This window comes from Oncorhynchus masou, chromosome 29 (assembly GCF_036934945.1).
Source record: "Oncorhynchus masou masou isolate Uvic2021 chromosome 29, UVic_Omas_1.1, whole genome shotgun sequence".
Lineage (NCBI taxonomy): Eukaryota > Metazoa > Chordata > Actinopteri > Salmoniformes > Salmonidae > Oncorhynchus > Oncorhynchus masou.
In genome coordinates this window covers 78,431,133-78,445,691 of record NC_088240.1, presented here as the reverse complement: position 1 = coordinate 78,445,691, position 14,559 = coordinate 78,431,133, and the positions used below count along the sequence as shown (strand labels likewise).

The 14,559-nt window shown below is 44.4% G+C and overlaps 1 protein-coding gene across 2 annotated transcripts in view; it reads right to left on the bottom strand.

The window, feature by feature from the left end:
- Position 1: 1 nt before the first annotated feature.
- The window catches only part of LOC135520653 (leukocyte receptor cluster member 8 homolog), a 29,191-nt gene continuing 14,633 nt past the window's right edge, over positions 2–14,559 (bottom strand). The window contains exons 3-16 of one of the 2 annotated variants that reach the window (XR_010452417.1): positions 11,209–11,364; positions 10,863–10,946; positions 9,763–10,201; positions 9,459–9,615; positions 9,029–9,199; positions 8,380–8,613; positions 8,018–8,182; positions 7,343–7,634; positions 7,144–7,245; positions 6,552–6,620; positions 6,295–6,424; positions 5,967–6,174; positions 5,004–5,847; positions 2–1,518 (exon numbers count right to left, since the gene is read on the bottom strand). Coding sequence is in view for 1 of the 2 variants with exons in the window: in XM_064946365.1 (XP_064802437.1) it covers positions 5,685–5,847; positions 5,967–6,174; positions 6,295–6,424; positions 6,552–6,620; positions 7,144–7,245; positions 7,343–7,634; positions 8,018–8,182; positions 8,380–8,613; positions 9,029–9,199; positions 9,459–9,615; positions 9,763–10,201; positions 10,863–10,946; positions 11,209–11,364 (2,370 nt within the window). In the remaining variant the exon portion in view is untranslated. Of the gene's footprint in view, positions 5,848–5,966; positions 6,175–6,294; positions 6,425–6,551; positions 6,621–7,143; positions 7,246–7,342; positions 7,635–8,017; positions 8,183–8,379; positions 8,614–9,028; positions 9,200–9,458; positions 9,616–9,762; positions 10,202–10,862; positions 10,947–11,208; positions 11,365–14,559 lie in introns of both variants that reach the window. The other variant, XM_064946365.1, reaches the window with a different exon arrangement.

Here is a 14,559-nt window from a genome sequence, read left to right as displayed (position 1 = left end):
CTTATTTCTAAACTTATTTTATTAGGTTCAAGACAAAAATACATATGTACACAGTATTTACAAAATGGGAGTACTTCATTTCAAATACAATCCAGGGAGGGTTGAGACTGGGGAGGGATATTTTGCAAGTATATCCTTTAGTTTCAGCTAGCTGCAACAGAAACCACCTGAGCAGCATAGAAGCAATACTTACTACCGAGAATGGATAGTTACTCAGCAACAATAGTCACTAGCAAACAGATACTCAACATGAAGAGATATTCTGATAGAAGGGAAGAGAGTGGACACATGCAGGTAAGAAGAGTGAGGAGAGAAAAGGAGCAACAGAACAAATCCACTAAAGACAGTGAAGAATTAAAAATGAACCGATGCATCAGGCTGAAGTAAGAAAAGGGAATTGTTCAAGTGCAGTCTAATAGGACAAATGGAGGCAGGAGTTACAGTGATGGGCTTCAAGAAGTTCAAGAGGAAACAACAAACCCACAAGTGTCAGAAGGAACAATTGAGAGAGTAAGAGGAGGAGCAGCACATTTTAAAAAGGAGAAGCATTGTTAGTTAAATGGTCATTGAACAAAAAATATGAATGTATCAGAACTAAAGCATCAATGTGAGATATGAGAGGTTCTGCAATGTTAAACATCTGACCAGGAGATAGCAAGCTACATGAACTTGACTTCACTGTTGAAGAGGTGTCTGAAATCAACAGAGACAAGACAGAGAAGCATCCTGTTTAGGAAAGGTACAGAGCAAGACAGAGCAACATTCTGATATGGGAGCCAACTACTACCGGACTAATCAAAACTGACAGGAATGTGGCCAAATATAAGCAGAAGATTTTTTAAATATCTAGAATGAATTGTATGCTGTATGTCCAGATCCATTTCAAATCCCAAAAATGCTAGAGAAACTTAATGTGTTTCCAAGTTAAAATAACTCCCAATGTATTACGACAAATACCAAATGCAGGCAAATTAATTTACAGGTAGACCACGAGGCATCTGACAAAATACATTGAGGTTACAGAGATGCCAAATATTAACTGACCAAAAATTGATCTGTACTTGAGATGTTGACAATGACAAATCAATTTCTAGAGAACACCATGGTTATGAAAAACAAGAATGCATGCAAATGTTTCTGGACAAACAGTATACATTAACACATAGGAAGGCCAATAGCTCTAAACCATCATAACTATACATAGATTTCTGGTAAACCTTACTAACTATAGATTGTTTCTGGCAAACTAGAGTGGAAAAAAATCTGACATTGAATGTTTTCTTGATTCAAGTTAAGAATAGTCAAATAATATACATTCAAAAGACTTGACTAAAACAATTGAAGTCAGGCCCCCATGGATAAGACACAGCAACATCAGGCCATATTGACAAAATGGCTTGAACTTGAGTTGGCAGTATCAAGTCTTGCATTTCACACTTTTCCCTCTCTCCAGCTTGCTTCTGGAGGCTGGGAGGAGGTGCTCTCTTTTCACATTCCTTTTGCTCCTGTAATGCAGTACTGCAAGAAGAAAAATAAGAGAAAAGAACTGGTGAAGGGAGTGGGGCAAAGTAAAGTTGGACAGAGGATAGGAAGATGAAGAGAGAAGGGACAAGTTGAGTCAGGAGTACAACTGCTGAATAATGACCGAAGTGACCGAAACAAGAGCACATATCACACAAAATTAGTGCCAGTCAAATGACACAAAGGGATCTATAAATGGGTAGAAGGGTTGCTGAGAAGACTGATCACTCATCCAGACACTGATCCTGCAGTCATGTCATAGATATATATATATATATATATATATAGATATATATATCTCTCACAGGCTCTCAATCCAATCATTAAGAATATTAATAACATAATGACGGTACCATATTGATATGTTCCCATATCAAAACACTGACTCACACCAGCCAAACCACTGTTAATCTGAAACAGGTCTGTGTTTGCTCTTTGACAAACTACTTCCGAAGAAATTGACAAATGGGAAACTTGAGCAACACAAACAGTAACAGTTTGTTTCTTAGCTGATGTGAGTGCAGTGCCTTCAACCAAACCTTTCTCTTGCCATCAGGATGTTGTGTGGTGGTTTTAGTACATTACTCATCTCTAAGGCAGTGATATTCAAACTTTTTCAGTGGGGACACCAATTTTTCCACCAGAATTTCTGGAGAATTTTTTTTTTCTGGCCAGAAGACTGGCCAAACCTACTGACACCCTTAAAAAATATATATTATATATATATATATTTTTTTTAATTCAAGTTCATCTCATCGAAATGAAAATAAACCGATAAATACATTTACTCAAAAATAGATTTTTCAAATGATCTTTCTCAAAAACGTTTCTATTGTCCCATACAATGACGAATGAATGTTTTCGCATTTTAGCGACCTCACTGCAGTTCCCTCATGGGTTGAATACCACTGCTCTAAGGGGTTCATGAGTACAGAGAGCCAGAAAGGTTGAGATGCTGACTTTGAATACCACTGCTCTAAGGGGTTCATGAGTACAGAGAGCCAGAAAGGTTGAGATGACAGAAATGCATTAAATAAAATCTAAAAAGAAAAATGGGTTTACAGAAGATGAGCATTTAAAAAATGAGTAAGAAATTAAAGTGGTCAACCAAGTGTGCATATCTGGCAAGAAAAATATTTGGTTTATACAGCAAATATCCCATTTTCAATCCCTGTAAAAGCTCAAAATATACACCTTCTGTCCTGCACACTTATTGAATAAGCAGTCAAAAATATAGGGTAGAAATCACGCAAGTGATGTGACAGTGGGTGACACTACAAAAGGCAGTTACTATCAATTCCCCATTTAAATCCACGGCAATATCAAAAACAGGCAATGTATTCCAAATCATCCAACTTCTTAGATTTGTAATTACAATTTACATATTCACATCAATTGTCTTAAATAATGAATTGTTTATTACCCATATCTAAAATGCTTCAGCTTCTCATTCACCATATATGTTTGTCAAAATTACACTTGCCCTGGTAAACATAAAACATGTCAAAATGACCAATGAATACAGCTACTGAGAAGAAAAAAGGCCAACTGAATCCATAACAATGTACATTAGACACTGACCCATCGACTCTATAGATGAGCACACAGGACAGGTGTTACAGCACAGACTTCTGTTCATTCTGAAAGTTGAGTATAGCCTCGTTAGTTATTTTATTGTGTTACCAAATTCCTTTTTGTATTTATATCATTTTTCTTACTTTGTAACTCTGCATTGTTGGGAAAGGGCTCGTAGGTAAGCATTTCAGTCTGAACCGGTTGTATTCAGTGCATATGACAAATACATTTGATATCTCCATAATGGCACTGAACTCACTAAAATACCTCGAGCTTTGATGTGAATCAAGTTAATACTCTTCAAGGTCATGCCTGAAAACAAGGGGTATATATGCTGATATTAGATCAACTGATATCACCAACTTATTTTCCATTTCTAGGTTCTATTTATGTATTGACAATTATGTTGATTTACAATTAACTCTCCACACTAGTCTCCTCTACACAGGGATGTAGCCTAATGTATAACTGCTGGATAGGACCCCAAAATAACTACTCTACAATCATTCACTCTCACCTGCCTTTACTGAAAACCAAAATGTCTGCAACGGGGTTTTAAAAATATCACATGGTGATTTCTTAGCTTTAAATATATAAGCAGATTATTTGATTACAGACAAACATTTGATAAGCAGAGTCTTATGCTTTAGCCGCCAACATTAATGTCCTAAATTAATGTTTTGTGGCAGAATGTGAATTTTCAATTAAGGAGACAGTTACACAAATTCAGGTTTAAAAGGTATCTGCACCTGCATAATTTGACAGTTTGGCTTCATCGTCTTGCAAATGAGGGGTGTTCTCCAAGGGTTAATACTGGCACTCTTCATTTCATATCACAATTTCAGACACACTATCATCACGTGGATGGAATTTAAGCAATTACCACAGACTTGATATCATACACCTTAACCCAAACCAATGGTTAGTGTTTGTGAATGAGCCAATAGTGAATACCAGGTGATCTTTGCCGTGCTGTCCTCCACCTCCTTCCAGCACACCAAGAGTCCTTTTTCTTACCAGCCATACATACATACATACTCAGCCTTACTGAACGGAGTGTGGAGCATACAAACCCAGACGTTGCTGCCATCTGCACAGACAGCGATCTCATCTCCATCTGTTGTGTGGCGGGACTGATCCAGCCACCATATTTGAAGGTGAAGACTTTGCCACCATCTTGATGGAGCTGACTTCTTCCTGTGTGGTGGGAGTGCTTGACGACTGCTATTCCATGCTGCCGAGGGGGCTGTTGATCGGCTAACTCAGGAAACACCACAGGCTCGCTCAGAGCCTCAACTTGGTTATTTGGTACTCTTAAGGGGTGGGAGACTGCCTCCTGGTCTGCTCTCAGGGGTTAGATGGACTATAGGTGGATATCCTGCCTCGTGGACACATACCGAGGGATTGCAGAGGCCATTCTTGGTAAATATTAGGGGACTGTATCCACCATCACACTTTATAAGTCAATGCCTACCAGAAAGGACTAGACACCAGGCTTGGAGCTCTACTATATTAGAGAGCAGATATAACTGGGATGTAAACTTTGTGGTCAAACTTTGGTGAACTCTGGGTGACGACTGTTGAAGGGTGAAGCAGGGGACTGTGGGTAGCGGACAACTGTGGGGTAAGGATGGATGTGGCCAACCTGGGCAAGAAGCCAATCAGAACCTTCAGATTTCTCAGTCAATACCTTTCAGGGGTGACAAGTGTGCAGGGCGAGGCAGGAACGGGAAGTGGGGGTAACTCTCCCCACCAGATCGCCAATCAGACAGCTTGGGAAAAGGGGGGGCAGGACATACAAACCACCATCGCCTCCTCTCCCGGATTGGACGCTGGATCACGAAGGCTTCCTGAAAGCAGCAAAGGGCTAGCACAGTCTCTAGAGCTGAACACCTGAACAGACAAACCTCTTCTCTGGTTGACGGTTTGGTTTTGGAGTGGATGAGCAGCCTGTTGGATGAGGGCTTGAGGGATGACATTAGCTCGTTTCGTTTTCATCTCCCTCTTGGGTTCTCAAGGCTCGTCTTCACATGAGTTTGAGGCTGTTGACTTGAGGGAAGGAAAAACATAACAGAACACTGTTAGCTTAAAACTTCTGAGAGCGATAGTGGATGGGAGACCTTGAGGCTACACTCTTCCCTGATCTGTTTGAGTTGGTGCTTGATCTTCGGGTCTTAAATTGAACTAATGCCTAACATCATCTGTTCGTCATTAAAATGTTCTAAGTCAAAGGTATAATTAATATCTTGAGCTGATCAGAGATGTGTGGGACTAAGCTATTCTAAATGTATTTGATGTGCAGCATGTATGCAGATAATCTCCCCCACTCTTGTTATTCAGTCCATATCTGTGAGCACATTGCATCTGTGGGTGGGATCCTCACTGAATTTCAGCCTTAAGTGATTTAGTGGGTCCTAGTGCATATCTCCCTCTTTCTACAGGACTAAATTGTAGTTTCAGTCTAACCACTAGTCTCCGTCCTGAAGTGTAGTGCAGTATAACTGGAGGGTAACATTCCTGACCCTGTCTAGCTCTCAGTATCTCCCTTTAGTGTGCTTTCCCCCCTCCCCGGTAAACGCCCCACCCCCTCAGGATGCTGCCAGACTGGCTGAGCTGGTCTTGCAGTCTATCTTGCTGGGGTCAGAGGGGAAGAAGGTGACCCCCAGGCCTGTGAGGAAGGCCATGCAAGAGTCTAAACAAAGGAAGCCCAGACTGGACTGCACATACTCCACCGGCAAGTCTGGTCTGAATCTGGGAAAACAGAGAGGGAGAGGCAATTTAAAGTGGGACCATTTCTATCCTACATACAATTACATAAAATTATGAAGTGTTAGGAACCATGGAGTTTGTAGGAAAGGCCTCTGGCGTACGTTTTGAATAAGGCCCTGAGAGCGATCATCCTCTCCCTCTCTACAAACTTGTCTATGAGGTAGGATGCCATGCGTGGGGCTCTCCGGTAGAGCTGGAAAAACCGGTGGAAGTTTCCCAGAGCCCAGGCGGCGCGGAGGGAGAGCGCGTGGGACACACACTCATCCGCCCGCAGCGCCGCAGTCAGGTACACCAGCTCAGTCGTGATGTCTGTGTGTGGGGGGCAAACACGCAACAAAGAAAATCAGGACATTAAGCTCAATTCTATGCGAGCCAAAATCCAATGCAGAAATATGATTGATGAGGAATATCAGGCAGGTGGCAAGTTACCTCCAGAGTTTTTAGTGAAGATATAGTAGAGTAGTCTGTAAGCAGTGAACTCCCCTATGTTCTCTGACGGGTTGTCCTTATACAGGGCCTTCAGCTGCATCTGGCACTGGTTGAACTCTGCGTGGTCACCCTGGTAACAACGCAAACATTTAGAAGAATGCACATCTAGTACGACACCGCACCTTTAAACTCAAAAACGGCACCCGACGTCAAATACGAGGCAGCGATGGGGACAGTGTATGGAGAGGCCCTCTCACCTTTTCCAGAGCAATGCGTGCATGGCACTCGTATACTTCCACTGTGAACTCTGTACGAACTCCTTGGACCTGAAATGAGAAGAGACACCTCCTGTTTTCATATCCTCATACAATAGGACTCAAATACCGTGATAGGACAAAGTGCCTGTTCGACTAAACTAAAAAGGACCTGTTCGACTAAACTAAAAAGGACCTGTTCGACTAAACTAAAAAGGACATGTTCGACTAAACTAAAAAGGACATGTTCGACTAAACTAAAAAGGACATGTTCGACTAAACTAAAAAGGACCTGTTCGACTAAAGGACAAAGGACCTGTTCGACTAAACTAAAAAGGACCTGTTCGACTAAACTAAAAAGGACCTGTTCGACTAAACTAAAAAGGACCTGTTCGACTAAACTAAAAAGGACATGTTCGACTAAACTAAAAAGGACCTGTTCGACTAAACTAAAAAGGACATGTTCGACTAAACTAAAAAGGACCTGTTCGACTAAACTAAAAAGGACCTGTTCGACTAAACTAAAAAGGACATGTTCGACTAAACTAAAAAGGACATGTTCGACTAAACTAAAAAGGACATGTAGTAAACTGACCGTGAGGTCCTGTCGTATGGACTTCATCTGTTCACAGGCGTAGGGGTAGTCCTGACGGGTCTTCCAGTGGGCCTTCACAGCCAACAGAGACTTCCTCAGCACCTGGCCAGAGACAGGGGATTAGGAGACAAACATCACACAATCTGAAGGGAGGCCTCAAATAAGAATCCTCTCATTCCACGTAACAGGCGATACTCACAGATACAGGACGCACGGTGACAGGGTCGGGGGCACAGGTGAGTCTCAGGTAGATCTTGGTGATCTCTTGGCAGGTGCCCACGATGGGGCAGTCGTCCCAGCTCAGGTCCTCCTTGGGCAGCTCCAGGTTGTTGATGGACAGCACCAGGGGCTCTGAGCGCATCTTGGTGTTGTGGAAGCGTGCCGCTCTGCTTTGTTTCTTGGCCTCCCGGTGGGGGTCGTGGAAGTCCAGGCCGGCGTTCCCACCTTTCCTCTTCTTGCCCAGGACGGTGGAGTTAGCGTCATCCATGTTTCTGAGAAGAGAAGCCGAAATGTGATCAGCACAATGAGAATCAAGGAAAGGTGAATATTAGTTTGTGGGTGGGTCAAGGCCAATGACTTGAAAGAAGATTTCACCCAAAACTAGCTCTTGGTATTTGTTTCATTAGTCCATTGTTGATATAGTCCCAGAATGTTTTGCATGTCGGCAATCAAGTTTTCAAGATGTACCACTTTCAAAATACAGCCGGTATGACGCATTTTGCCCGCATTTTGCAGTTTGGCATAATTTGATGCAAAATGCATAATTCCGGCTATATTTCTGTATTTTGAAAGTTGTATATCTTGAAAACTTGATTGCTGACATGCAAAACACTTCGGCTGGAATTTTTCTTTAGGCCAAAACATGCTTATTTACCTCCGTCCTCTGTTGCCTCTTCCGCCCCTTCCTCGTCCCCTCTCTCCACCCCCTCTGCCTCGGTCCCTGTCACCCCCACGGCCACGCCCTCCTTTCTGGTTGCGCCGGGGAAGCTGGGTTCGGAGGTCACTGGACATGCTGCTGTCTGACTGGGACTCAGAGTCACTGGAAGAGGAGGATATTACAACATAAAACTACACAGCATACATTCTCTTTTTAGAGTGGCTATCATTATACTATATTAAGGGGAATATTTGCCCTATAACAAAGCAGGTTGGGACAAATAATACACATAGCCAACTATGAAGGAAAAAAAAACAAATCACTGGACCAACTCAAAACACACACACACAGTCTCTCACCTGCGTCTATGTCTCTGGCCATTGCGGTCCCTGTGTCGGCTGTGAGAGGGAGAGGGGGAGCGAGAGGAGGAGCCTGAGGAGCTGGATGAGGGGCTTCTCTGGGAGAAGACGTTCCTGTAGTGCCCCAGCCTGGCCCCACCACCCCTGCCACGCGTAGCCCCACCACGACCCACAGAACTCTCCAGAGTCCTCTGGGTGGGCACAGCCTCCCAGCGAGACTGCTTGGCCTTCAGCCTGGGCGGAGAGAGGAGAGAAGGGATTAGGATGACTAGCACCTCTTGATAGAGCTTAGGCAGAAATTAGGCATTTGGTCTCCAAAAGGGGATTCGGGCTTTCCAAGTTCGGTGAAACACCGGGCCAAGGTCGGCAGACGGTGAAACACCGGGCCAAGGTCGGCAGACGGTGAAACACCGGGCCAAGGTCGGCAGACGGTGAAACACCGGGCCAAGGTCGGCAGACGGTGAAACATCAGCTAGACGGTGAAACATCAGGCCAAGTTCGGCGGACGGTGAAACATCAGCTAGACGGTGAAACATCAGGCTATGTTCCTAGACAGTGAAACATCAGGCTAAGTTCCTAGACAGTGAAACATCAGGCTAAGTTCCTAGACAGTGAAACATCAGGCTTTTTCAAGAACTGCTCCACTCACTCAGGCAGAGGCTCGCGGTCCCAGTCGATGGTGTAGGCAGACCCATCCTGTAGTCTTTTCTGTAGGACCTCCTTCAGCCCCTTTTCGGTGCGGTCCTTGTCCTCCTCATTCTCACAGGCTGTGAAGCAGCGCTGAACATACTCCTTCATCGCCTGGGGCCAGTCCTGGGGCCTGAGGGAATCATTTTTATAATCAGCACTGCAACAGTAAATCAGGGGGAAAGGAAACTGGTTTGGGAGTACTAGGTCAATTTGAAGTGACTAATTATTAGTTTGAGAAAGCGGGACATTGTACTTCAGAAATCTATTGGATGCAGATTTTAAACCCCTGTCATCTTCTGATCATGAGTAGAGATACTTCATTCTTCCCCAGTAGGTATTAAGAATAGTAAAGACCGATATATTGATGTCAGTAGTAGCTGTCTCCTCACCGTGTCTGGGCACCGCCAGGTGCAGCAGGAGCAGCAGCTGGGGAGGAAGGAGTAGCAGCCAATCCAGTGGGTTGTTCCCCAGGAGGGAAACTCTGATTGGTCATGACGTAGGGTCGCTTGGGAATGTTGAACTTCATCGCACCTGCTCCAGGTGCCTCTGTGGAAGACAATAAAGAAGGCATTGAAACAAAGACAACACCAAGTGATGGGAAACAAATACAAAGATAAGCTGACCGAAAAAAAAAACTTGCTCTAGACACCTGAACACACACACACACACAACTCAATACCCTCACACACTTACGTTTCATGCGGTGCCAGAGCTGCTGTTGCTGTGGCTGTTGTTGTTGATGGTTCTTGTTTTTGTTGGCCTCTCCTCTCCCAGCTCCTGGTCCATACTGACCCTGTCCTTGTTGCTGGTTGTTATTCTGCTGCTGCTGGTACGAGTTCTGAGTCTGGTAGCTCTGCCCATAGCTGGGCCTGCCCTGGTTGTGGTTGTAACCTCTCATCTGGTTGGGATCGTTGTTGGGGTAGGGCATGGGGTTGTTGGGGTTGTAGGAGTTCTGCCCTGGAGGAAGGGGGTACTGGGAGTTGGGAGGGGGAGGGATGGCTGGGGGAGGAGGGGGTGGGGGCTGCTCAGAGCTGGTGGGGCTCTGGGGGGGTGGTTGAGGGGCAGCAGGAGGGGGTTGGGGCTGAGAGGGGTAGCTGGAGGACTGGTCATCCATCACGGGCAGGGATGGAGGCTGGGAAGGTAGGGACAAATAATAGATGGGGGAAAATAAACTTGTGAAAGAAAGGTAATAAACTGCAGAGATTCCAAAACTTCAAACTGAGAATATCTCAATATGAAAGGAAAACTGCAGAGCAAAACATTCTAACTGCAACAGACTTCAGCTCCAGACATATTCTTAGTGGAAGGACTACATTATGCTGAGCCGCGAGGTACCGGGTAAAGGCCCGTTACGTCATCGGTCGAAAGCGGGGAGGGAGGAGCGTCCTTCTCAAACTGAACAGTAATCTGTGCCCCTTCTCAAACTGAACAGTAATCTGTGCCCCTTCTCAAACCGAACAGTAATCTGTGTCACTCAGTAATTTTGTCAACAAGGCAGTATGACGCATTGACCAATCAACAGTGTAGGGTTGTACCTGACAGTGTGAGATAATTAGGGATGCTTGTCAGGGTAGAAATATAACATTATTCAAATGCCAGTCATCAATAACATCTTAATTCATACATTTGATTCCTGGCGCACTTCTGTCCGGAAACAGTGTCATTTTTACACAAATGCCTGGCATTGGGGAATCATTTAATTAATGATTCATAAACTGCAACAGAGGAAGAGTGAAGTAAACTGAAAATTTGATTGATTTAAGTAGCAACAGTAGCAGTTTTCTGATGGTTACCTGTCCAGTTGGAGTGGTGGGAGAGGGGTAAGGTCCTGGAGGTACACCATACTGGCCCTGAGGAGGATAGCCACCACCACCATACTGGAGAATCAGAGGAAAACACACTTCAAATATGGCACTGGCTTGGCTTGTTCTATCGGTGTATCATGTGTTAACAGTTCATCGTTTTTTAGTCACAAAGTGCAGGTTTTGTAATGTGTAGGCTAAATCTAACAATTCAATTTCTTATCTAAACTCTTATAGTGCATAAAGCCGGCATCAGTGTCGCGGAAATCATTACCAAGGACTATTATCATAACAGTTCATCTGAAATGTGGAGGGTGTGGAGGATATATACACGTACGGGGCCCGGCGCCATGGGGTAGTAGTAATTGTAGGGGTAGGTGTACCCAGGATACGGCTGCTGCTGGTTCTGTTGGTACCACTGTTGGTAGTACTGCTGCTGTTGCTGCTGCTGTATGGCTGTTGATTCAGTTACTACAGGCTGAAACTGACCAGCCTGGAAACACAAACAGACAACTACTAAGTGATGAGAGATTAAATCAGAATGAAAGCCTACTTGTCCATTTGAATCATATTCAGGTAAAAAGCCAGGAAGACCTGGGACAGTTTCCACAAAGCCTCAGAGTAGGAGTGCTGATCTAGGATCAGTTTAGCCTTTTAGAATCCTAATCAATAAGACTACATACAGAGGTTGAGACCTGATCCTAGATCAACACACTTACTTTGAGACACTTTGTGGATACGAGCCCAGATCAGACGGTTGTGTGTGTGTCAGAAAGAAAAAAATGGTCCATGCTGTTCAGCTCGCCAAGTTAAGATAACTGTTGAAGTAATATACACTGCTCAAAAAAATAAAGGGAACACTAAAATAACACATCCTAGATCTGAATGAATTAAATATTCTTATTAAATACTTTTTTCTTTACATAGTTGAATGTGCTGACAACAAAATCACACAAAAATTATCAATGGAAATCAAATTTATCAACCCATGGAGGTCTGGATTTGGAGTCACACTCAGAATTAAAGTGGAAAACCACACTACAGGCTGATCCAACTTTGATGTAATGTCCTTAAAACTAGTCAAAATGAGGCTCAGTAGTGTGTGTGGCCTCCACGTGCCTGTATGACCTCACTACAACACCTGGGAATGCTCCTGATGAGGTGGCAGATGGTCTCCTGAGGGATCTCCTCCCAGACCTGGACTAAAGCATCCGCCAACTCCTGGACAGTCTGTAGTGCAACGTGGCTGGTTGATGGAGCGAGACATGATGTCCCAGATGTGCTCAATTGGATTCAGGTCTGGGGAACAGGCGGGCCAGTCCATAGCATTAATGCCTTCCTCTTGCAGGAACTGCTGACACATTCCAGCCACATGAGGTCTAGCATTGTCTTGAATTAGGAGGAACCCAGGGCCAACCGCACCAGCATATGGTCTCACAAGGGGTCTGAGGATCTCATCTCGGTACCTAATAGCAGTCAGGCTACCTCTGGAGAGCACATGGAGGGGTGTGCGGCCCCCCAAAGAAATGCCACCCCCATACCATGACTGACCCACCACCAAATCGGTCATGCTGGAGGATGTTGCAGGCAGCAGAACGTTCTCCATGGCGTCTCCAGACTCTGTCACATGCTCAGTGTGAACCGGCTTTCATCTGTGAAGAGCACAGGGCTCCCAGTGGCAAATTTGCCAATCTTGGTGTTCTCTGGCAAATGCCAAACGTCCTGCACGGTGTTGGGCTGTAAGCACAACCGCCACCTGTTGACGTCGGGCCCTCATACCACCCTCATGGAGTCTGTTTCTGAACGTTTGAGCAGGCACATGCACATTTGTGGCCTGCTGGAGGTCATTTTGCAGGGCTCTGGCAGTGCTTCTCCTACTCCTCCTTGCACAAAGGCGGAGGTAGCGGTCCTGCTGCTGGGTTGTTGCCCTCCTACGGCCTCCTCCACGTCTCCTAATGTACTGGCCTGTCTCCTGGTAGCGCCTCCATGCTACCAGGACACTACGCTGACAGACACAGCAAACCTTCTTGCCACAGCTCGCATTGATGTGCCATCCTGGATGAGCTGGACTACCTGAGCCACTTGTGTGGGTTGTAGACTCCGTCTCATGCTACCACTAGAGTGAAAGCACCGCCAGCATTCAAAAGTGACCAAAACATCAGCCAGGAAGCATAGTAACCGAGAAGTGGTCTGTGGTCACCACCTGCCGAACCACTCCTTTATTGGGGATGTCTTGACAATTGCCTATAATTTCCACCTGGTGTCTATTCCATTTGCACAACAGCATGTGAAATGTATTGTCAATCAGTGTTGCTTCCTAAGTGGACAGTTTGATTTCACTGAAGTGTGATTGACTTGGAGTTACATTGTGTTGTTTAATTGTTCCCTTTATTTTTTTGAGCAGTGTATTATACCCAATAACAAGCGCCTGTGAGATTAAAGCCAGGTCTACACTACACTATTTTGGCTCCGATTTAGCTGTTCCAAACAAGTTTTTGCGATTGGAGATAAAATCTCCATGTCATTGCCTACACGGGGCCCGTGGCTGTCGCAGTCGTTTAATGTGAGCGGGTCAGAGACTCAATCTGGAAAATATTGGGACGTCTGGGATTGCTCTGGGATTGCTCAAAGACGAGAACAGTAGCCTACTGATCTCGTCTTTGAGAAATCCCAGACGTCCCAGTATTTTCCAACATGTTTTGATTTTATCGGAACCAAATCTGCAATGTTCTTGTAGTGTGAGATATGCAACGACAAGTTGAGAACGATGATCAGCAATAGCCAATGAGAGCTCGACAGAGAAGCCAGTCAGATGACTCTCGAGCAGGAGCGATGACTACTACTAGTATGTGTTTGTACTTGCCTTTAACCAAAGCGTCAAATTGTTAAAGCTCTGAAGCTCAGAAGCAATGTTATTTAATTAAAAACATAAGCTAGATATTTCAAATTTGTATGGGAAGCGTGAATGACAAATCGTTTTTCAGGCTGCTTTGAGCCTCAGTTCATAGCTATGTTAAATGTAATCACATCATTGTTATTTTGGAAAGACAGCATGGTAAGGAGAATCCTCAAGCCCAGGTCAACAATCTTGTAGTGTGTGACCCCGTCTGTGCCACATCGTTTAGTGTGCGCACCACTACGTTGGCAAGACAAAAAACCTACAGGAAAGACAAGTCATTTAATGTTAGAGGCTCGGCGATGTTAGGACTTTGAAAGTCGTGCAGTGTCCACCCGGCTTTTTTTTTTTTTAAAGGCACTGTTACTATGCCAATAATTGCAACAATTAGACCAGCATTTCATTTAAAAATGGGGTCACGGGAGAAACTCAAGGGAAAAAAAGTGCTTGGTTCATAGACCCGGGGTTACATCAGCAACATTCAGTAGCTGCTAGATGGGGTTGTAATAAACCAAGCGGCTTCAGTTTTTTGACTATAAATATGTCTCTCTTTTGGAATGGTTTAAGCTGCAAAATATTATGGCCCCATCACTGAAACAGAAACCTCAGTTACATATGTGTATTCTGTTTCACTCTCCAATGCCCATAAGTCATGCAGAACTCATTAGAACAGAATGGACGAACAGGCACTAAATCAGACTGGGGGAAAAACAGCCTCACTAGTTAGATTTCCATCCAATTGGCAACAGATTTTAATGCGAATATTCTAAAATCCACAAAGAAAATATGCTA